This window comes from Myotis yumanensis, unplaced genomic scaffold, assembly GCF_028538775.1.
Source record: "Myotis yumanensis isolate MYYU_CA2020_CCGP unplaced genomic scaffold, mMyoYum1.0.hap1 SCAF_18, whole genome shotgun sequence".
NCBI lineage: Eukaryota > Metazoa > Chordata > Mammalia > Chiroptera > Vespertilionidae > Myotis > Myotis yumanensis.
Window position 1 is genome coordinate 23,036,887 of NW_027223769.1, and position 25,213 is coordinate 23,062,099.

At 42.3% G+C, this 25,213-nt stretch overlaps 1 protein-coding gene across 1 annotated transcript in view; it reads left to right on the plus strand.

Annotated features, from left to right (window-relative positions):
• Positions 1-229: 229 nt before the first annotated feature.
• Positions 230-25,213, plus strand: part of GLG1 (golgi glycoprotein 1) — a 108,375-nt gene continuing 83,391 nt past the window's right edge. Inside the window, exon 1 of the mRNA XM_070398267.1 lies at positions 230-694. Coding sequence (XP_070254368.1) covers positions 230-694 — 465 coding nt within the window. The remainder of the gene's footprint in view (positions 695-25,213) is intronic.

The window sequence follows — 25,213 nt, forward strand, 5'->3', positions numbered from 1 at the left end:
CAACTCCCCCGGCAAGGAGCGCGGCTCGCGGGGCCGCCCCAGTCCCCGCGTGGCCGTCCCGGGCACGGCCTCCTCGCCGGCTCCGCTCCCCGCTCACGGTCGGCGCGGTCCGGGAGGGGCTCGTGTGGTCCGCCGCCCCCTCCCTTGGCCCCGCCCCCTCCGCCCTGGCCCCGCCCCTCATTTAAGTACGCGGCGCCGGCGGCTGCGTCGAGCTCGCCGCGGACCCAAGATGGCGGCGTGTGGACGTGTACGGAGGATGTTCCGCTTGTCGGCGGCGCTGCAGCTGCTGCTGCTGCTCGGGGCGGCCGGGGCCCAGAAACTACCGGGCCAGGCCGGCCACGGCCAGGGCCAGGGCCCGGCGCCCAACTTTGGGCCCGTTGCGGGGCAGGCTGGCGGCGGCGGACCGGCGGGGCAGCCGCTGCTCCAGCTGCAGCAACAGCAGCAGCAGCAGCAGCAGCAGCAGCAGCAGCAGCAGCAACAGCAACAGCAGCAACAACCACCTCAGCCGCCGCAGCCACCTTTCCCGGCGGGTGGGCCTCCGGGCCGGCGGGGCGGAGCGGGGCCCGGCGGGGCCGGCGGGGGCTGGAAGCTGGCGGAGGAAGAGTTCTGCAGGGAGGACGTGACCCGCGTGTGTCCCAAGCACACCTGGAGCAACAACCTGGCGGTGCTCGAGTGCCTGCAGGACGTGAGGGAGGTGAGGAGGCGGTCCGGGGCCGGGAGGGCCAGGCCTGGTGCGGGCCGGTGGGTGTCGCCAGCCCGGGGAGCGGCTGACGCTGGTCCGCTGCTCCGCTCGCCTCTGCGCCGCGCTGCGCTCGCGCCTTCCCTCCCAGCCCCTCGCCGGGCGCCTTCCGAGAAGCCGGCTCCTCCCCCACCCGCTCCCTCCCGGCGCGGGGACGTGGGACGCCGACCCCGGCTCGGCGCGCGGCCACGGTCGGCGGAGGCCCGGAGCGTGTTTGTGTTTGGTCCGGTCTTTTGTGTGATGCTCTCCGCGCAGTGGCTCCTCGCCGGAGACCTGTTCGCGGTTTTGCCTTCCGTTTGGATTTGACAATTTGTAGCCACCCTCCTTTAACCCGAAAATGGTTGGCGCTCTTAGGCTGTTCAGGAATGGGCCGTTTATTGCCAAAAGGTAGTGTTTGTTTAGGTAACTTGGCTTCGGTCTGATGGGTATTGTTGTCAGTGGCCGGATTTGCTGTCTTTACCCCATTCTTTTGTAATTCGAAAATTCCCGTGATCTGCCCGGTACTGAAACTAATGAATGGGTGCTCCCCCCTTCTTCTTCTTTAGGTCTTTTTGGACTGTATCGCAAGTTTAAGCTCTTAACTCCAAGGGATGTAGAGTCCAGAGCTTGGAAAGTTGGGGCAACATTGGATGCTGTAATACAGATGCAGTATTTGTGATTGGGTTGTGGGGTCCTGTCTTTCTGACGTCTGAATTAGATTTTAACTGTGCCTCTCAATGCAACCTAGATTTGATGTTATTTGATGTGATTCAGTTAGGTGACAGAACATTTCTCCTCTAGGTTTAATGCTGCAGACATATATGACAATTCTCAGTCAAAGTTTGAGAGCAAATCTGGTAGGGATACTTAAAAAAAAAAAAGGTTTAGGTATATAGTCTTAGGCCCGAGAGTGGACGAGGAGAATGAAGTTGCTGTTTGATACAGTTTTGTTTCGCAACTTGTATCGTCAGAGTTGCCCAAGGTGTTCATGGTCATAGGAAGAGGACTGGTTTGTAGAAAGGCGCTACTTTTGGCAGTCGTTTCCACCTCCACTCCCCAATCCCACGGCGATATTTGACCTATATATTATATACACAATAATTCATGGAGGAAAAGACATACATAATCAGGAGACAGAGAGAAAGGAAGTTTCCAGAGCCACCAGAAATGTGGGGCCTTCAGGTACTTCTCAGCCACAATATGAATAAGTAGAAGGATGATCATCTCTTGTTATTCTTTATTCTTCAGCCATTCCTAGATAGATACAGCTAAGGCTCTTAACTCTGTGAAGCTTTCTGGTTATTGGTTTGGTCATTGACAATATATAGTAGAAATTCCCTCAAACTAGCATCCTGATATTTGTGGCAAAACAGGACATTATGGGGAAAATGGTAAAAAGTGGCCCATCCGAGGAAGACATGTCTCTTTGTGTGCATCAGGGACATATGGAAACATCCACTTACAGGCACAGCCTTCCTTTGTCATGCATGTAGAAGTGTGTAGCAGCATGTGTAATCCACAAACGGATCTGATCACTTTCAGAGTCTGTTTAACTTAGTAGGTACTATCTTCCTGGCATTACTTACTTTAAAGAACCTGGCCTGGAAATGTAGTCCTTGCTCCATTTGCCTGTAAGATTCTCAACAAGGATATTGTTTCAGTAACTACATTTTTCTTCCTTTATGGGATGATATATAAACTCTTTGAGGGAGTTACTGGGTCCTATATTTCCTTTGTAACTTTCTAGAGTACCTAATTCAGTGCTAAGTCAGTTAACATTGTCGACTGATTGAGGATGAGTAAACTAATGGATTCAGTTTTATGCTCCAGAGGAAGAAAAGGTGTCATGTAAATTGAAGGTGGGGGTATTTTGGTGGTAAGAGGAAATCTAAATTTCCAATTTAATTAATTTTCCTCCACTTTTATATACATAAAAATAAAGAAGAATACCATGAACAACAAGGTATATTCTTCAGAAGGTGGAGCTATTTTTAAACCACTTTTTAAAAAAAGACAGCAGAGGAAATTTTATTTCACTTACTTTGAGAATTAGTTCAATCTGACTTATGTGTTTGAAAGAGGATAACTTAAAGAAGTAAACTAGCTAGGCAGATTTGAAGTGAAATTATGGAATATGCTTTGTATTTGCTGTTCAGTGAATAGGACTATTTGTTGGTAAAGTAGACATGTATGTCTTTATCCTTTTGGATACAAATTTGAGGAAGATTTTTCTCTGTGTACTTGCGATTAGAATTACAAAAAGGCAAAGCATGTGGGTATTTAAACAGTGCTGTATAGTAAACCACATTTTTTATTTTGGAATGACATGGGAATATATAGTGTTAGGTTAAGTCTATTTTTAAATTTATTTTTTGATTATAGCTTGCATTCAACATTTTTTGTGTTCCAGATGTACAGCACAGCGGATACACATTCATATAGGTTACCAGCTTAAATCTTAAATTTAAATATGTTAAGGTTCTCTGTAGCAGTTTTGTAGCAGTTCACTTACAAAATGTAAAGGCATTATAGTTACCTTTAAATAATTTCAACTGATACTTTCAATTTGACTACTCCATCATATGCCAACAAATTAAAAATCTATGTAGAAGCTGTAGTAAAACTAGGTACAGACTGTGGATTAGTTCACAGCTTTTTTCTTAATCAATTTGGCCATTATTTTGAAGGTGTGTTTTCTGTGGGGGATTTTTCCTTCTTTTTAACACTCTCAGATGAGTCATGTTTTTTTAAAAGGTCAAGTACCTAGTAGGCCCACTGTTAAACAGTAGGTGTAATAGTAGTATTGGTGGGATAGTAGAGTCCTGGTGTGTGTGGGGGGGTATGTTTGTGTGGGTGTAATTTAGTAGTTCTAGTTAATGGAAAAAAATAACTATATATTTTAGGGAAAAGGAAAAATACACTGTGGACTGTTTTAATAGATGGAGGAGTAGCAAGAGAAGGGTACTCTCTAGTAAGTATTTAAAGAGATAAGACATGCAACTGCGGTACGTGCCCTTGATGGGGAATCAAACCCATGACTTTTGACAGTAATTTTAAAATACTTGATGTATTTTTGGCTGAAATGTTGTATTTAGAAGTTTTAGATGGAGACATTGGTTCCTTAGAAGTTTATTAGTGCTGTGCATAGTTTTTCTTAGTTTTGTTGTTGTTGTAAGTTTAAAAAAAACTTTCTAAATTGTGAAATTTCAAACATGCACAGAAGTAGAGAGACTAGTATGATAATCCGTGTCTGATCACCCAGCTTGAACTATCTTTTGGGGGTGTGTCACTGGGTTTGGTATACTGGCATATTTTAGCAAATCCTAGACATTATGTCATTTTTCTTTAATACTTCAATGTATGTCTCTGATAAGGACTTAAAAATAGAAAAAAATAAAATAAAACTAGAGGTCCAGATGGTTAGAGCATCTTCCCAATACACCAAGGTTGCTGGTTTGATCCTCGGTCAGGGAACATGCAAGAATCAACCAATGGCCCTGCCAGTGTTGCTCAGTAGAGTGTGGGCCCACGAACTCAAGGGCCATGGGTTCAATTCCCTGTCAAGGGCACGTACCGTGGTTGCAGGTTCCCCAGCTCCAGAAGGGGTGTGTGCAGGAGGCAACCAATTGATGTTTCTCTCTCTCTCCCTCCCCCGCTCCTACTTCAATTGCACTCTCTCTAGAAATGGGAAAAATATCCTCAGGTGAGGATTAAAAAAAGAAGAAAGAAAACCTAGAACCTAAGTGTTATTTTTAGTAGTAAAAAGCATCATGCCCAGCCAGCGTGGCTCAGTGGTTGAGCATCGACCTATGATCCAGGAGGTCACGGTTCAATTCCTGGTCAGGGCACATGCCCAGGTTGTGTGCTCGATCCCCAGTGTGGGGCATGTAGGAGGCAGCTGATCAATTATTCTCTGTCATCATTAATGTTTCTATCTCTCTCTCCCGTCCTCTCTGAAATAAAATAAAAATATATTATTTTCTAAAAAAGCATAATGTGCCCTGGCCCATGCTGCTCAGTGGTTAGAACATCAGCCTGTGCACCAAAGGGTCTCAGGTTCGATTCCAGGCCAGGGGCGCATAACTGGATTTCAGGTTGGCTCCTCACCCCCACCCTTACCCCCTGTTGGGGTGCGAGCAGGAGGCAACCATTCGATGTATCTCTCTTATATCAATGTTCCTCTCTCTCTCTCTCTCTCTCTCTCTCTATCTCTATCTCTCTTTTTCCCTCTCCCTCTTTGCCTCCCTCCCACTCTCTCTGAAAAGCAATGGAAAAAATATTCTCCGGTGAGGATTAGCAAAAAAGAAAAAAGAGAGAGAGAGAGAGAGAGCGCATTATGAAATATTTCTTTTGAATTTCTTGGTATCTTCCCTTGATATATCAATTTCAGATTATAATGTTTGTGGACCACTATGTCTAGCTTATGCACAGAGTGTAAATATTTATTGGAGATGAACTATTTGATATATTGAACAGGAGTTAACATTTCAACATTATAAACTATAAACCCACTTTCAAACTCATAGATGAACATTTTTCTTACACTGTTCTTAACCATCCACTTAACTATGTCCTAAGATAGTATACCACACTATCTGTGTTATCTCATTTAATACTTTTGATAGCCCTGGAAGGTGGATAGTATTATCTTGGTTGAGAAACAAGGCTCAGAGAGATGAAGCAATTTGTCCAACATAACATCCTGAGTGGCAGTGCTTGTATTCAGGAAGTTCTTCGTAACTTCAAAGACCATCCTTTTTCCAATCTACCATGGTTGGTTGCAGCTGGGAAAATTAGTATGTGACTGTTGAGAATGCCAAGGGTTCATAAATGAACACAAAATAAAAAGGGTCACCTGGAATTAGAATCTTCTTTTCCTCATTACCAAAAACAGTTGGATTGCAACAGCTCCTATGCATTGAATTATTGTGGATTTCTTAGGCAGATAGGCCAGCATTATTAGACAAAGCTAATTCAATCACTAGTCTGAGTCTATGATGAGCAGACTTTCTGCTTAATGAAAAGATTTTTAAATTCCATCTTGCCTTAAGCAGGATTTGTGCTACTATAACGTAAGAATTGAGATAGGTCCTTCTACTCTTTGTATTGAATCCATGGAACGGCACAAAGAGTAAATGAGAACTGGAGCTGGCACTGTCATTCACTTAATTGTGTGGCTGTGGCAAGTCATTTTATCACTCTGAGTCTCGGTTTCCCTGTGTTAAATGAGAGATTTGGGTAATAGTACAATTTTAAGATCCCTGTTATTTAATCTGAGTTTTCCCCTGTATTATATTCTCTGTTTGTACCTCGGAGATATTGCAGGTTTGGTTCCAGACTACCACAATAAAGAGAGTGGTAATTTTTTTGCTGGTGGAGGGTCTTGTTCTCAATTTGTAAAAAATGCAACATTTGTGAAGTGCAGTAAAAAGGTGTGCCTGTAGTTTCTAGGATTTATGTGTGTACCATCTCCTGATTCCTTATTCATTCATGGGAGGAAATAAGTGATATGAATAATGCAAACAGCAATTAATCCAAACATTGTTTGGCTTCAGGATATGTTATGATTGCTATGTTTGAGCCATAGGAATTTCCTCCTACGCTAACTATCTCTCAGTGGTTGGAAACAGTCTAACCACATAATCAAGGCATTATTGATCTCCTGTTCTGCACCTGTTATTGTGGAGGAACACTTTAGACACCACCATTGCTTACAGTTGGTTTGATAAATGAGACTGTGATCAAGAAACAGTTATGTAAGAGAGTGTTAATCACTTGGTGTCATACAAACAGTAAGTTCTTTAGCGCAGCGGTCGCCAACTGGTGGTTCGTGGTCCGAAAGGTTGGTGACCGCTGCTTTAGAGCAATGAAAATAGCACAAAGTTAAGAGTTACACATGGGTGAAACTCAGCTCTACCACTCAGCTTAAAAATCATATCACTTTTTCATTCTTACATAGGGACTGTCTACTTTAGTCCTGTTGTAAGTGAAGATAATCCATGAATTCTTGAGCTTGATGTATTGTTTTTCTAATGTATATTAAACAAAATATATGGCTATTGAAGTGCACAGTTCTAACGCATACCATCTGAAATCATCTTGTTTACCACCTATAGTACATGCTTTGGAAAATACTAAGGCTGGATTGATTATCTCTTCAAAAAAAATTGTTATTATTACTAGAGGCCTGGTGCACGAAATTTATGCGGGGGGGGGGGGGGCGGCGTGTCCCCTCAGCCCAGCCTGCACCCTCTCCAATCCGGGACCCCTTGGTGGATGTCCGACTGCCGGTTTAGGCCTAAACCGGCAGTTGGACATCCCTCTCACAATCTGGGACCACTGGCTCCTAACTGCTCACCTGCCTGATTGCCCCTAACTGCCCCCCCCTCTGCCGGCCTGGTTGCCCCTAACTGCTCCCTCCCTGCTGGCCTGGTCACCCCCAACTGCCCCCGCCCCCTGCTGGCCTGGTCACCCTCCACTCCCCCCCCCACCCCCCCGCTGGCCTGGTTCACCCCCAACCGCCCCCTGCCCTCCCCTTCCCGCCCCCCCCGCCCCCCCCCCCCCCGGCCTGGTTGCCACACGCAGCCTGCTGGTCATCCCTCACTAATCCTCCTGCCGGCCTGGTCGCTTCACACAGCCTGCTGTTTGGTCATTACTGTGACAGCGTCCTGGACAATTTGCATATTCTTTTATTAGTAGTATAGATTTTTAGAGAGCGTGGAAGGGAGAGGGAGAGAGAGGGAGGGAAGAGGAAAGGAGGGAGAAACATCGGTTTGCCTCCTGCATGCACCCAGACTGGGGATCAAACCTGCAACCTGGGCGTGTGCCCTGACTGGGAATCAAACTGGTGCATGGGGAGATGCTCAACCAACTGAGCCACAGTGGCCAGGGCTGGATTATCTCTTAAGATGTTTCCAGCTCTGGTACTTTGTGATTCTGTGACCTGTAGAAATACGAAACATTGCAATGGAATCATAAGCACAAGTGTAAAAGGAAGATGTTTATGATTAAATATGATGAAGTTAAGGGGGCAATACTGACTAAAGTAGAGTTTGAGAATTTTTTCAGAATCCATATTATAAAGGGTCTTACATGCACCACTGGCTGGTTCTCTATGTAAAACCCAGAGATAGGATGTGTTTTTATCCCAACCTGAGATAAAAATATTCCTGCAGATAATTGAGAGTTACCTATAAAATAGTGCTGTCATTTATGGCAAATACTTTTTAACCAGCCGCTTGATAAAAAGTGCTTTACAGCATATAGTTGCTTAGTAATTCATTGTTTTTTGGAAGAAAAGAAAATACTTGAACAGTCCAAAAGAGAAATGGTACATTATTCTTTTGTACCATTTCTCCTAATATGTTCAAAACAAATTTAGTCAGCAACAATTGAAAAAGATCTTCTGTCTTTTTGAGATATTATATAGTATTTTTAAAAGAATAAGTTAAAATGACTTATAGGATGTCATGCAAATTAATTTTTCTTCAGCAAACATTTATTAAATAACTACTATTTACAAAACACTGCGTTTAGTGTTAGAGGATACAAATATATGATAATAGCTTTCTGTGTGCCTTTTCATAAGAGATCAGATGTTTTCTAGGCATTATATTGTATTTAATCTTATGAGATTTAATTGTATTATTATTTTTTTTGAAATATTTATTTTCATGAGGAATTTTCCTAGGGCAAGTAAGTAGTGGAATTAAGATTCAAAAGTAAGTCTGTCCAGCTGTAAAATAGCTGGACATTCCCCCTCCCCTATTCCTGTAGTCGTCCAGTGTGGTAGTCACCAGCTAAATGTAGCTATTAAACAGTTAAAAATAGGTTATCTGAATTGAGATCTGCTGTAAGTGTAAAATATGCACTTGATTGGGAAGACTTAGCATTCCTCCATGCAAATGCAGAGTATTTCATTAATATTTATATTGATTACATGTTTAAATGCCAATATTTTGGATATATTAGGTTTTATTTGTTAATGTGACTACTAGAAAACGTAAAATAATATATGTGGCTCACATTATATTTCTGTTGGACAGCACTGGCCTACAAGAAAAAGATATTTTAACTAAAAACCATAATGCAAGTTATAAAATAGTAAGTACTTTAAGAGAAGAACAAATTAAATGCTATGGGCATACGGTAGAGGAAATGGTTGGGAGAATTAGAAATAAAAGCTCTTTAGTACTTTTTATTCTTCTTAAGTTGGTGGTTCCTATGAATTTCTTAATTTAGTTACCTTAAGATGCCTCCCAATCTGGTTAATGCATGGATTTCATCTTCAGCATGCCTAATTTATGAGGTGTAATGGATTCTGTAGCTCGCTCTTTCAACTTGAGAGGAGCAATATTCTTATGAAACTGGAAGTCATAAGTGACTCATCTTTATTTGGTTGAATTAGATAAATTTGAAACTTAAGAAAGAATCTCAAGGATGGCCTTCAGAACTGTGCCAGTACTAACCCTTGTATCTGCATTAAAATAGTTTGTGGAGGAACAAGCAGTGTGGACTGGAATCTAAAAACAATGGATTAAAAGAACAAAGCATTTGTTTTAATTCACCTTTAATAACTGCTGAAATTAGAAAATTATGTTAGATTGAATAGATGGTATTTGCAGAACCTATAAATTCTCCTATTGAAGGCTTGAATAACATGTATAACTCTTTATAGGGAGAGTCATGGTGAAAATAGGTGCTGACTTAAATTCCTGTATTTGTACACCTGTAAAACAGGACCATACTCTTAAAATGGTTTGAGGTTCCTTTGAAAAAATAATAAATGTGACATATCTTTAAAATAATAAGTAAGATAAACAGTGAAGTGAATGTGAATATAAGTTATAAATCAAATGCAAAGTTACAAAAAAGAAAAGAACCAAAGAAAATCATATTTAAAGAAATGTCTGGTATCTAGGAAGGTTTCATTTGTAAATTAAGTTTAAATTAGCCTGTAAGTCTCTTACCAGAACTTCCAAAGTTCCCGCACTGACCAAATTAGCTCTGTAATATGATTAAACAACATGAAGTGGATAAAACCTACAGGGAGCTAGGAGGGGATGTAATAGAGAGTTTTAATCATGAACAAAACCTGCCACCTGTTAATTAGTGCCATCTACTGAGCACACCTATTACTATGAAATAAAAATCAGAAGAGGTAAGGTCCTATAGTCATGTGGAGCCATAGTGGTGAGTGGAAAAATAGAGTGGGCTTTAGAACTATAATGAAAATAGATCAAAATCTATGTGTAGATAAAACTGTGTGTAGATAAAATCCTACCTCACTTAATACTTACTGTGACCTTGCACAAGTTAATCTCTTGAATTTTCTTATTTATAAAACTAGTGACCCAGTGCACGAAATTCATGCACATTAAAAGGGAATTAGAGGAAATATTTTAATATTGCTATTTGCCCTTTCTCTATAATAGAAGTGTCAGAGATGAAAGAAAATTAGTAAAATGTATATGAAAATCTTTCTCCTGTCAGAGTCTGGGACGCACCACGGGACCCAAAGTCAAGTCCCCGCCACCTGTGTGCACCTCGAAATCGCACGAGGCCCAGACCCGGCTGGCCCCACCCCCATTGGGCGAGATCCAGACCCAGTCGGCCCCACCCACGTCAAGCCCCGCCAGGTGGGAGGGCACAGCCTCAGGTCCCCCGGCCCAGCGCCAGGCAGGGGGCGCAGCCTCAGTTCCCCTGTCAAGCCCCGCTGGGTGGGGGAGCGCAGCCTCAGGTCCCCCGGCCCGGCGCCACACAGCCTCAGGTCCCTGCTGAACGCTCGTTATGGCTCATTATGGGAACCCCGCCTCCACTGTGGGCGCAGTCATCTTGTGTTACGGGAACCCTGCCTCCACTTTGGGCACAGGCATCTTGTGTTGGTGTGACGGAGTGAGGGTCAATTTGCATATTACTGCTTTATTGTATAGGATTGAGGTATGAAATCTCCCAGCAGGGTTATGGAGTAGATGAAAACATTTTAAAATACAGGGTGTGGATGAAAACACTTTAAAATACAGGGTGTCCCAAAAATATGGAGATGTATACACACTTCGAGTAATTATAAAGGCAGTGTTAATAAAGTACATTTCATTTTCAAAATGTAATAGAATCAGCTGTTAACATGTGTATACATTTTTCTGGACACTGTATTTGCCCATAAATGGTCTTTCCTTTCCCTTTGTTGTTGCAGATGGAATCATTCAAGATAAGGCTTTATATGTTCATTGTCTTTTTTTTTTAAATCCTCACCCAAGGATATGTTTATCGGTTTTAGAGGAAGGGAAAGAGAGAGAAACATGGATGTGAGAGGGAAACATCAATTGGTTGCCTCTCGTACATGCCCTACCTTAGTGGTCGGCAAACTCTATTAGTCAACAGAGCCAAATATCAACAGTACAACGATTGAAATTTCTTTTGAGAGCCAAATTTTTAAAACAAACTATATAGGTAGGTACATTGTTATTAACTTAATTAGGGTACTCCTAAGCTGGCTTTGCTAAAAACGTCCTCAATCTGATTGAGGTATGTTCGCTGAGGTGGACCCCTTGGGGTCCACACTAGTCTTGTATACTTGTTTCAGATAGATGAGTGTGGATGGGAGAGTTGGAAGGGGTCGACCTCAGCGAACGTACCTCAAAACAATGTACCTCCCCTGCGCTTCGTATCCCGTGGGCGGCCCGCGCCGTGTCTCCCGTCGCCCGACTGACCGACACCCTCCACTTTTTCTGACGCCACTTCTTCAAAATAGACTCGCTCAGGCCGAAAACCGACTTCTGTGCATGGGCCACGAAGTTTCAATCGCACTGTACGTGTGTGCCCGCACGTGGTATTTTGTGGAAGAGCCACACTCAAAGGGCCAAAGAGCTGCATGTGGCTTGCGAGCTGCGTTTTGCCGACTACTGCCCTAACTGACCAGAACCCTCAACCTAGGTATGTGCCTTGATGGGAATTGAACGAACCCACAACCTTTGGGTGTGCAGACGCTTTAAGCAACAGAGCCACACTAGCCAGCTTTATGTTCACTGTCTTAAGAGAAATGTGAACGGAAATGCTGCATACCTACTATACAATCTTTCCAAGGCTCCTTCAAGAAAACTTTAGTTGGCCCTAGCTGGTTTGGCTCAGTGGATAGAGCGTTGGCCTGAGTACTGAAGGGTCCCAGGTTCGATTTTGGTCAAGGGCATGTACCTTGGTTGCAGGCACATCCCCAGTAGGGGGTGTGCAGGAGGCAGCTGATCGATGTTTCTAACTCTCTATACCTCTCCTTTCATCTCTGTAAAAAATCAATAAAACATATTAAAAAAAAAAAAAAAGAAAACTTTAGTTGAACTTACTCAAAGAGTAAGATCAAAAACATTCATATAGTTTTACCAGGTATTTAAGATGTGTATACTTTCAGATTATGGAGTATAATGGGGTGAATTCTCTGGGTAAAATAATTCAGTTCTACCAAATGTTTTTTAGTTCTTTTGGCCTACATAATACCTAAATTTAGGCTACACTGCTTGTCAGACAAAGGGAAACTCCATTTTCTCGTATAAGAGGGAAAAAATAGTTTTTACATTCTGGGACTGCACTACATAAAGCAGATCCTCCCTCCATTGAATGCACTGACTAAGAACATAGCTATTTTATCAGCTGAGAAAGAGCAGGCATTGATTGTATCTTTTTTGCCCTTTGTAAAACCACATAAAGCTAAGAATTGTTGACGTAAGAAATGTCCAAACCTGTAGAGATTTTTTAGGTTTATTTGAGCCAAATGGACAGTTGCTGAGAAGCAAAATCTCAGTCATTTAAGAAAATGCTCCAAAGAATAGAATTCTTTAAGAATGTGTCCTGTTTTACATGAAATTCATTGGTGGTAGATTAGGGAGATTGTATAAGGAGTATAAGGGAGAGACACATACTTCTTTTACATTGGTGGGTATAGAATAGTTAACATTTGCAGCACATGGGAAACAAGATAACAATGAGGGTTCTGAGATTTCATGCTCTGGTGGGAGGTGCACCCAGTGGGATCCAGAAAAGGGGGATTACTCTGACATTCCAAGGTATGTTTACTTAGATGCCAAAAGACAATACACAGACTCTTAAGTTAAAGATTGACTTTTATCAAGGAAGCTACAGACCTAGGATGTGCCTACCTGCCATGACCCACTTTTACTTAGGAATTTTTTTTTAAAAATATATTTTATTGATTTTTTACAGAGAGGAAGGGAGAGAGATAGAGAGCCAGAAACATCGATGAGAGAGAAACATCGATCAGCTGCCTCCTGCACATCTCCCACTGGGGATGTGCCCGCAACCCAGGTACATGCCCTTGACCGGAATCGAACCTGGGACCTTTCAGTCCGCAGGCCGACGCTCTATCCAGTGAGCCAAACCGGTTTTGGCTTACTTAGGAATTTTTATGTTCAGACAATCCTATGTGGTTACTTTTGGTCTCTGAGTTTATAGGGCCTGCCATGCAGGCCTGCCTTGAACTTGTCAGGTTTAATATGTGGCCCTTTTCATCCAAAAAAATCACTGAAGTTTCCCCAAAAGTTGGCAGTTTTTCAGAGGAAAAGTAATGTGTAAAAGATTTTTATTCTTATATTGCTAAGATTGGGACATGTTCTGTCTTATGAAGCAGTCTGTATCAGAGTATAAATAAGTTTATGTATTAAGGACAGCACAAAATATTTTCAGTATGTAAGCCTTGTTTCTGAGTTAATTATGTAGCAAAGTTAGTTTTTAAAAAAAAATATATTTTATTGATTTTTTACAGAGAGGAAGGGAGAAGGATAGAGAGTTAGAAACATCAGTGAGAGAGAAGCATTGATCAGCTGCCTCCTGCACAGCCCCTACTGGGGATGTGCCCGCAACCAAGGTACATGCCCTTGACTGGAATCGAACCTGGGACCCTTCAGTCCCCAGGCCAATGCTCTATCCAGTGAGCCAAACCAGCCAGGGCTAGTTTTTAACAGTTTTGAAACAGTTAAAATTCTATAATCATATTAAATCTTAAATTTGATAGATTTATTAGGACCTGGCTATTATGTATGTAGGTAAGAACTTTTGTCTGTTTTTTTTAAAAAATTATTTATTGCTTAAAGTATTACAAAGAGTATTACATATGTCTCCTTTTTTTTCCCCGCCCTTGACAATCCCCTGGCCTCCCCTACCCCCAGTGTTTGTTTTATGTCCATTGGTTATGCTTATATTGTCTGGTTGTTTTTTTCATTATGAGAAGTTTCAAGGATTTTTACGTGTGTGTGTGTGTGCATATAATATATATATAATACATTTTTATTGATTTCAGAGAGGAAGGGAGAGGGAGAGAGAGATAGAAACATCAGTGATGAGAGAGAATCACCAATTGGCTGCCTCCTGCACACCCCCCACTGGGAATTGAGCCCACAACCCTGGGAATCAAACAGACCTTCTGATTCATAGGTCAGTGCTCAACCACTGAGCCACGCTGGCTGGGCCTATTGTGTATTGATTTTTATCTTTATAGTGTACCTGAAATAGGAGAAATAAGGGCAGTGAAAGCAGATGTCAGAATAGATTGGTGTGGTTCTCTTCCTCTTATGGAAAAAAATTCGCATTTTTAAGCTTTAGGGTCTCATCCTACATCTCCAACTCTGCAGTACTTCCCACTAGCTCTTTACACAACATCCTGCTTTCCCACCCCCACAGACACAGGAAGGAAGTACTGGTGTGGGCTTCCAGAAAGTACCGAGTTGCAGCATTTGAGTTTACAGGGTTTATATGTAAATAGTAGTTGTTGGTAAAGATTTTAAATTTGAGAATTTTCTGCACCAAAATATTGTTCAATAGCTTTCCCTTTGTACAGCCCACTGCCCTTCTCCCCACTATCCTTTAAGCATTGTTTTCAGGCTTTCTTGCTTTTATTAGATTGAACCATAAGAAATTACCAATATTTGATTATGTTTGACCTATACAAGCAGCAGTTTCATATGGTTCAACCTGATTGTTCAGATTTTGAGTAAATAGTATCTCCTTTCCAGCAATTTTTTAAAAAAATATATTTTATTGATTTTTTACAGAGAGGAAGGGAGAGAGATAGAGAGCCAGAAACATCGATGAGAGAGAAACATCGACCAGCTGCCTCCTGCACACCCCCTACTGGGGATGTGCCTGCAACCAAGGTACATGCCCTTGATCGGAATCGAACCTGGGACCTTTCAGTCCACAGGCCGACGCTCTATCCACTGAGCTAAACTGGTTTGGCTCCAGCAATTTTTTTGCTGCCTTTTGTATCATCTTGAAATCTACAGTTATGAACTAGCAGATAGGAGAAATTAGTCATTTTAGTGTGGGGTTCTCACCTTGGGGGTCTTCCTGAAATTTTTTTTCCAGTTTCTCATGTGGCTTATTTGTCCCCAGGACCAAAAGAAGAGAAGCAGTTACTTTTATACTTTTTACTTAACTCCTTTACAATAGGGGAAATGTAGGACCAGGTGTAAATATCAGAGGGAAACTCACCAGTGGAACTCTTTGTATCTCATTTGCAGCTCTTGATATTGGTATATAGTAGCTGGACAAATATCAGCCTTATTTCACAGATTTTAAAAAAGGAATCAGATGGGTTGTGATTTGCATAAGTATTAAGAAACAGCTTAGACTCCAACCCAAGTCTTTTTAAATTCAAAGCCTCAGTTATTCCATGTACAAAATTGCTTTTCTTAAAACTTTTACATTTTATGTATAATGCAGTTTCTGTTTTTTATTATATACTAGAGGCCTGGTGCACAAAAATTTGTGCACTTGGCGGGGGTCCCTCAGCCCAGCCTATGCCCTCTTGCAGTCTGGGACCCCTCAGAGGATGTCCACCTGCTGGCTTAGGTCCAATCCCTGGGGGATCAGGCCCAACCTGGCAGTCAGACATCCCTCTGGCAGCCCAGCAGCCCTCGGGGGATGTCCACTTGCCAGCAGGGAGCAGACCTAAGCTGCAGTCGGACATCCTTAGCACTGCTGAGGAGGCAGGAGAGGCTCCTGCCACCACTGCTGTGCTGGCAGCCATCAGCCTGGCTTGTGGCTGAGCAGAGCTCCTCCTGTGGGAGCACACTGACCACCAGGGGACAGCTCCTGCATTGAGCATCTGCCCCCTGGTGGTCAGTGTGTGTCATAGTGACCAGTCATTCCCAGTCGTTCTGCTGTTAGGGTCAATTTGCATATTACCCCTTTATTATATAGAATAGAGGCCTGGTGCACAGGTGGAGGCTGACTGGTTTGCCCTGAAGAGTGTCCTGGATCAGGATGGGGGTCCCGCTGGAGTGCCTGGCCAGCCTGGGTGAGGGACTGAGGGCTGTTTTCAGCTGCCAAACCCCCTTCAGGGTGGGGGTCCCCACTAGGGTGCCTGGCCAGCCTGGGTGAGGGATTGAGAGCTGTTTTCAGGCTGCCCACACCCCCTTTAGGGTGGGGGTCCCCACTCTGGTGCCTGGCCAGCCTGGGTGAGGGGCTGATGACTGTTTTCAGACTGAGCAAGCCCCCCGGCGACTGAAGCTCCCAGCCTTTCTTTTTTTTTTGTTGTTTTTTATTTGCTCCAGCTCCGTGGCCATGGCAACTGGAAGCAGGTATCTGGGGTTTATTTATCTTCTATAATTGAAACTTTGTTGCCTTAAGAGGAGGCAGCAGCCGGCCTGGAAGCTTGGCTTCTTCTCTCGCCGGGGCAACCAAGCCTCCTGCTTGCTCCAGCTCCGTGGCTGCTGGCCACCATCTTGGTTGGTTTAATTTGCATATAATCACTCTGATTGGCTGGTGGGCGTGGCTTGATGTAGCGAAGGTACGGTCAATTTGCATGTTTTTCTATTAGGTAAGATATGTGTATATATATACACACACATATTTTCTTACTGTTTTTCATATTTTTATATCTTTAGCTGTTTTGTTTTTGTTAATTTCAGAGAGGAAAGGAGAAAGAGAGAGAGAGAAAAAGAAACATCAATGATGAGAGAGAATCATCGAATGACTGCCCCTTGCATGCCCCACCCTGGGTATCGAGCCCTTAACCCAGATGTATATCCTGACCAGGAATCCAACTGTGACCTCCCTGGTTCATAGGTTGATGCTCAACCACTGAGCCATGCCAGCTGGGTGCAGAATATTTTATTGTTACTCTTCACCCAAGGATATTTTTTCCATTGATTTTTTTAAGAGAATGGAAGCGAGGGGGAGAGACAGAGGAGAGAGAGAAAAACACATTGATTGCCTCCAGCATGCACCCTCAACTGGGCTCAGGATTGAGCCTGCAACTGAGGAAGGTACCTTTGACTGGAATTGAACCCGAGACCCTTCAGTCTGCAGGCCGGTGCTCATAACTACTGAGCCAAACCAGATAGGGCCTAGGATATTTTTTTCCATTGCTTTTTGGAGTAGGAAGGAGGGAGGGAGAGAGGGAGGGAAGTAAAGACATTGATGTGAGAGAGACACATTGATTGGTTGCCTCCCACATGCACCCTGGGGCCTGGGATAGAACTTGCATCCTAGGTACCTGTTCTTGGAATCAAACCTGAGACCCTTCTGTACTAGGGCCAACGCTCTAACCACTGAGCTGCATCAGCCAGGGCCCCTTTTGCATTTTTATATAAATCTGTCAACATATTTGAACACATACTGTGTGTCCATCATTTCTTCAAATATATATATATATATATTTGTTTCTTCTCTCCTGGGCTCTAACCTTATATAGATTAAGTTACTTGCTATGGACTCACAAATCATGAGGCTCTGTTCTTCACCCTCCTCTCCTCCCAAAAGTAGTTGCCCCACCCCCACCCCATCGACATTTCATTTTGGGTAATTACCACTGCTGTATCTTTATGTTCACTGATCTTTTCTTCTATAGTTTTCAGTCTGCTATTAATGCCATTCAGTGTTTTTTGAGATACTCTGTTTTTTTCATCTGTAGAAGTTTGATTTGAATAATACGTTCCATTTCTCTCTTCATTATGTTCATGTTTTCCTTTACATCCTTGAATGTATTTGTAATAGCTTTTTTAAGGTCTTCATCTGCTAATTCTTTCATTGGTCATTTCTTGTTTTTTTCCTACTCATTAATTTTTCTTCTGGTGCTCACATTCACCATTTGAGTACATCTTTTGAGTACTGAAAATTTTGAATTCCTTTAGAGTGTTGTATTTTGTCTGGTACACAGATCAGTTTGATCCTTAAGTGAACTGTTCCTTGCCTTGTGTGAGCTTCAGGAATTATTTGGCCTGTTGGCATTTGTGTTTCATTTTCCACTACACATACATAGGATAGGATTTGACTCAAAGGAATCTCTGAGATTTTTGTGCAGCTCTCTTTTCCAGGTCTCTGTCTTGCAAATTTTAGCATAGATCCCCTGAACTTTGATTTCTCTCTTCTACTCTGCAAGAATACCATTTTCTGTTTGGGTTCTCCCTCCCTGTGCTATAGCCTAGAAACCTGTCTCCTGACTGGGGTAATCATCAGGTTCACCTTGTTTATTTCCCTTCTTTCAGAATTCATAGTCCTAGGCTGCCTGTTGTCCAATGACTGAAAATTATTTCTTAAATTTTGTCTAGTTAATTACTATGAAGACAATTTCTGTAATAATCCTTCATAAGTGGAAGTAGAAGTCACCATCTCTTGAATTTTAACTTATGTCATATCAAATTGAAATTACTGGGGAGAAATTGTTAGAAAAGGAGATTGAGAATTATTTATGAAAATTGCAAATATATGCATATATCCTTTGACCCAATAGTCCTACTTCTGAAAATGTGTACATAACAGTATGATGAATATATCGGAGGTGTTTTATTGAAGCATTTTTTTGATAATAGCAAATAATTGGAAGCAACCCAACATCCTTCAGTAAGGGAGTAAATAAATTATTGTGCATCTATACAATGAACTATTCTATAGTTAAATAAATTATAGTGCATCCATACAATAAACTATTATATTGCTGTGGAAAAGAAGCTCTTTGTGTCAGGTATGGAAAGATCTTCAAGATCTCTTTTACCACTCAATATAGTATACTGTCTTTTGTGTAATCAAGGAGGAAGAATAAGAAAAAAATACTTTTTAATATTGAATATTCTGCATGGCTGCAGAAGAAACTAGGATAATGGAGGAATAAAGTAGGTGGGAGCCTGGCTGGTGTGGCACAGTGGTTGAGCATTGACCCATGAACCAAGAGACGGCTGGTTTGGTTCTTGGTCAGGCCACATGCCCTGGTTGGGGGCAGGAGCTATGGAAAGATTTGCAGGTTCCTCTTCCTTGTTTGAGGTTTGGAGGTGCCCAGATGAGGCCCAGCTGTGAAGCAATGCAAGCTGCTGTGGGGCTTTGGGCCTTCTTTTGGATGTTCTGGGTCTTTCAGACCCAGCTGCAGTTTGTTAGGTAATTTTAGATCTCAAAGGGCCAGCCCATTCATATGCAAAAGCCTCTGCGCACAGCTTGAGTGAGGCGTGGTCTCAGGGAATCAGCAGGGTGGAGCAAGCAGCTATGGCTGATCCTCAGTCCTGCCCTAAGAGGTCCCGTGTCTCAGTGTCCTGGTAATCGCTGCAAACACCTCTGAGAGAAAGCTGCCCTCGAGTTCTGCCCGCTGCCACACAGTCCAGTTTCTCCCCGTATGAGTCTGGGTCCCCAGAGACTCGCCTCCCTCCCGATTGCAAAAGACACCGGCATCCTCCGTTGCCAGCCCCTTTCCGCATGCGCTCAAGCCTCCATACCTCTGCACTTTACTTCAGCACCTCCTCTGAGTCTCAATGTGCTTTTCTCTTTCCTTCTAGTTGTAGAATTTCCACTCAGCCAGCCTTCCTGTGGTTCTGGATGATGTCTGTTTTGTCTTTTAGTTGTATTTTTGAAGTGGTTGTGCCAGGCAGCAATTTCAGGTGTTTACCTATGCCCCCATCTTGGTTTCTCCTATTATAGATTTTCCATACAAAAACTGTAAACCTCCTTTTGCCCCACCCACTATTTATATAACATATAATATTTCCCCTAGAATGGTTACTTATTTTTCTCGTAACACTTGAGAATTCATCAAATCTTTAGCAGAGAAAAAGAAAGAAGGCAGCCCTAGCTGGTTTGGCTCAGTGGATAGAGCGTTGGCCTGCAGACTGAAGGGTCTGGGGTTTGATTCTAGTCAAGGGCACATGCCCGGGTTGTGGGCTCCATCCCCAGTAGGGGGTGTGAAGGAGGCAGCCAATCAATGATTTTCTCTCATCACTGATGTTTCTCACTCTCCCTCTCCCTTCCTCTCTGAAATCAATAAAAACATATTTAAAAAAAAAAGAAAGAAAGCAAATTCAACCAAGGTGAATTTTTGCTATCAGCACAGAAACAGATTATTCTAGAAATAGTTGTGTGTATATTTTTTGCAGAAAAATTCGGTCATTTTGCACATATTAAAAGTGGTGATGCCTTACATTATCTAGTGTTTATATGTATTTGTGTTTTTTATTTTTCCCCAGCAAATTGAATAATTGCTGAGCAAACACTTAAAGTTATTCACTGAAATGGACTCTTAATATCCAATTCTGGTGTCATACAACCTAGTTTAGAAAATTACTGCTTGTTCAGGCTGATATGCCTGTTCTGCTAGTGGTGCCTTATTTGTTGATGAAGTAAAGGAGCATAAATAGTAACACTGACAAGATGGTGTTCTTCAGGGAACTTAGAAAAAGGAGAGTCAAAGAGAAGACTCAGTGTATTTCCAAGTCATGGCTAAGGAGAGGCTGCCCTGAGTAGCTGACATTAATGTTCTTGGCAAATAGAGTTCTTTAGTGAAATGCCTAAACATTAGCTTAGATTTATTTTGGGGGGAAATAGGAAGTCACTGAAGATTATTGGGTAGGAGAATGGCATGGTAAAGTAATTAAGGAAATTATTCTTGTGGCAATGTGGAATGAAATAAGGAAAATCTGAAGGAGCTTATTAAGTAAAATGCCTTTGTGATCCAACTGTGAAGTAAACATCTGAACTACAGTGGGCTAGTAGGAGTGGAGATGGAAATGGGATTGGTGGAAGATGTACTACCTAGGAAAAATTTAGTGTTTTCATTCATTCATTTGATAAGTTTTGGGTAAATATTATTTAATACATGTCTAAAACTTAATGGTAGGTGCTGGGGATATGGTAATTATCATACCCTTCACCTCCCGCTAGTAAAGGACATGCCCAGTTCTCTCAGTGACCCTGCCATCCATCTAGTGAAAAAGGTAGCCATTAAAGCAGTGATTCTCAACCTCTGGCCCTTTAAGTACAGTTCCTCATGTTGTGACCCAACCATAAAATTATTTTCGTTGCTACTTCATAATTGTAATGTTGCTACTGTTATAAATCGTAATGTAAATATCTGATATGCAGGATGGTCTTAGGTGACCCCTGTGAAAGGGTTGTTTGACCGCCAAAGGGGTGGCGACCCATAGGTTGAGAACCGCTGCATTAAAGCATCAGAAAATAAATGGAAAATTATAGCTCTGATAAGTGCTGTGAAAGAGAGGTGCATGGGCATTTGGCTAATTAGATTGTCAAGAAATTCCTTGAGAAAATGATGCTTGAGCTGAAGGAATGGTAGAACTTAACCAGGTGAAGAGAATTCAAAGTTGAACTGTTAGGCTACCTCTGGACATGTATAATCTTAGCTTGTGTGGAATTCTAAATGACAGCCAGGCACTTCGAGCAATTTCCTGTAAGATGATGTAAATTTGGAACTGAATCTTGAACCAAATCTAAATTTTAGAGTAATCCAGCTTAAGAGGCTATAGTTGGAGGTATGAAAATGGTTGAGCCCTCTTAAAGAATGTGTAAATAGAAGAGTATGATTCCAAGGATTGAGCCCTGGGGAATGCTCAGAATTAAGCGTTGGAAAGAGGCTTGTTGAGGAAATTACAGGGAACAGGAGTGGTTGAAAGTTAAAAGAAGATTTAGAGGAGTCTAGTTGTGGAAGCCAAGGAGGAAAATTTTAGCTGTGGGAGCCCAGGAAAGGGAAATTTGAAAGGAGGTGGTAGTGATCACTAGGGTAAATAGAATAACACAGTTAAAGTTAATGACTGAGTAAAGAGAATGGTTTTTGATAAATTAGTGGTAGAACAGTTTTTATAGAACCCAGATTTTGAGACTATTTTAGTGACTTGTCACTCTCAGAAGTTTGATACTGTCAAGAGGTAAGACTATTTGGAAGGAAGCACATCCCAGTTAAAGGTTTGTTAAGATTAAGGAAATCTATTTTAATTTAAAGGCAAAGAGAAAGCATCTCAGGCGAGGGTGAAAGATTGGAGATGGTGGAGAGGAATAGGGTGAATATAAATGCTCATAAAGAAAGAAAGGAGGAGGAGATTCAAATCATGTCAGACATATGATTTATAATTTTTTATGTACTTTAAGGCCATAGCCATGTTTGTTTTTAAATCTGTCAGTTCCCAAGAGAGTTGCTTGTTCTCTCAGGTTTCACTTAAGATTCACAGAGTAAAGATGCTCTGTTTTTCTTCTTTTTTCCCACCCTCAGAACCTTTTCTGACGTTAAATTTCAGTAAAAGTAAATATAGATGTTGAGCCTAAATTGTCACCATGTTAGTTAATTTTGAGGTAGAGCCAAACCCTTAGGACCTTTAGTGAGCCTGGGAGGCCTCAAGGAAAGTAGACCAGAAATGGTTTAAAGGCCATTCTGGAATAGATCCAAAGTGGTTAGGAAAAGCACCATAAATAGCTACTTTAAAGAAGAATTGTAGCTTTAAGAATGCAGGATGTCAAGATCACAAAGAGTGAACATTTTGGATCCAGCTAGAAGTTTTTCAATAAATTGTGTAATACCTAAACTTTATTCAGTGTGTCATCTAATATTGTGTTTGTGTAGGAACACCATGTCTCTTGGGCTCTGAGTATATAAGCATGCTTAGAGCAACACATTATATTTCCAGTTCCTAACCCAAGTGCCTCTTATGTGCTCAATAAATCCTTGATGAAAAAAACAAAGTAGCTTTCTACTGACTGAGTAATTAGAAACTTAATTACTTTAAGTTTCTCTGTTACCAGTACAGACAAGGAGAATCTGGTTTTGATAGCTTGTTTTCAAGCGTGGCATCTACCACACTCTTTGTTTTGTTTTGTTATTTTCCTAGAGGCCTGGCACAGGAAATTCATGCACGGGTCCCTAGGCCTGGCCAGCGATCAGGGCCGACTGGGGCCTTCCTTCGTTCCGCACCGCCCCTGGTGGTCAGCCCATGTCATAGCGAGTGATCGAACTCTGGGTCTCCCGGTCGAACTCCTGAGAGGACACTTTGCATATTAGCCTATTGTATATATAGATTACCAGCAGCATACAAGTTCAAAAACAACACAAAACTTATGCCATCCATTTTTTTCTTATTCTTTTTTTTTATCGTGGTAAAATATGCATAATACAGAATTTGCTATTTTAACTTTTTTTTCACCTGAGGATATTTTTTCTATTGGTTTTTAGAGAGCGTGGAAGGGAGGAACGGAGTGGCCGGTGGGTAAGGGAGGGGGAGCAGAGACAGAAAGAGAGAAACATTTATGTGAGATAGACACATCGATAGGCTGTGGGGGCAGGAGTGAACCCTCAATCAAGGTATGGCATGCCCTTAACTGGGACTCGAACCCTTGGCCCTTTGGTGCACAGGCCAATCAATGCTCTAACCACTGAGCAATGCAAGCCAGCGCTACTTTAACCTTTTTTAGGTGTACAGCAAGCATGTCAAACTCAAAGGCTAACACGGTTCAAATAAACAAGGTTTAAGTTTTTTTTTTTTTTTTTTTTTTTAAATATATTTTATTGATTTTTTACAGAGAGGAAGGGAGAGAGATAGAGAGTTAGAAACATCGATGAGAAAGACATCGATCAGCTGCCTCCTGCACATCTCCCACCAGGGATGTGCCCGCAACCCAGGTACATGCCCTTGACCGGAGTCGAACCTGGGACCCTTCAGTCCGCAGGCTGACGCTCTATCCACTGAGCCAAACCGGTTTTGGCAACAAGGTTTAAGTTTATGTGGGCCTCAAAAAAACAAAAGCTTCAATTGTCATAGAAATGTAGGTTTATTTCAATAGAGACATGCTGAATAAAAGGGCTGAAATAAATGAGTAATCATTAACAGAAAATAATAGAACATTTTAATAAAAATTAATATTTTTTCTTGAACATTAACCTATCAGACACTGAATAACTGCACAAATTAATAAGTGTAATGCAAATAAACCTACTTTTCTTGTTCTCCGAAAGCAAAATATTTCCTGTTGCGCACACCAAACAAGTCAGTACAAGACTAATGATGTGGCAATCGGCTGCTAAAATATTCGCTGCTAGTATTAGTGGTGCGCCTAGTATTAGGACATGGTGCGCCTTCGTGTGAGGCGTGTAAGGGAAACGAATGCAACACAATTATAGTAATCAGTCAGCGAACGTTGTAGTTCATTATTAATAATTATGTATAACAGGATTTTGTAAAAATGAAGTTATGAAATTTTTATTAAAACGTTTCTTACATACTGTTATATTTTCTGGGCCACAAAAATATTCGTTGTGGGCTGTGAGTTTGACATGCTTGGTGTACAGTTTGGAATGAATTGAGTACATTCACATTGTTGTAAAACCATATCCACCATCCATCTCCAGTAAATCTCATGATCCCAAACTGAAATTCTATGTACATAAAAAAAATAGCTCCCCATTCTCTTTCTCCCCAGCTCCTAGCAACCACCATTCTAATTTGTACCTCTAACTATGACTACTCAACTACCTCAGAGAAGTGGAATCTGCACTAATAAAAGAGAAACATGGTAATTAGCGTACAACCGCTACCCTTCCCATTGGCTAATCAACATATCCTTATGCAAATTAACTGTCAGCCAAGATGGCGGCCGGCAGCCATGCACTGAAGCAAACAGGGAGGCTTGCTTGCTCCAGTGACTGTGGACTCCAACGTTCCCCGCCTGAGTTGCTGGCCTCTCAGCTGCAACTCTAAGCAACTATGTACTATGTTGCAAATATAGAAGCTAAACAAAACCCCAGAAACCGGCTTTCAGTCAGCCTGCCTTCAGCCAGCCTGACCGCAACATTGTATCAATGTTTTCAGCAGCGAGGCCTCAGAGCTAAAGCTGGCCCAGAATAGAAAAAAAGAAAAAAGAAAAAAAAGGAGCAGTTGGGAGCTTCAGTGACCCACCAACGTGAAAACGGCCCTCAGCCCCTCAGCCAGACTGGCCAGGCACCCCAGTGGGGACCCCCACCCTGATCCAGGACACCCTTCAGGGTAAACCAGCCAGCCCCCACCCGTGCACCAGGCCTCTATTCTATATAGTAAAAGGGTAATATGCCTCCCAGCACCGGGATCAGTGGAGCAGTGAGGCCTCCCGGCACCGGGATCAGCGTGACAGGGGGCAGCGCCCAAACCCCCTGATCGCCCTGCAGCTCTGTGTGTGACAGGGGGTGGGGCCACAACCTCCCTATCCACCCTGCTCTGTTCGTGACAGGGGAAGGCGCCCCAACACCCTGAT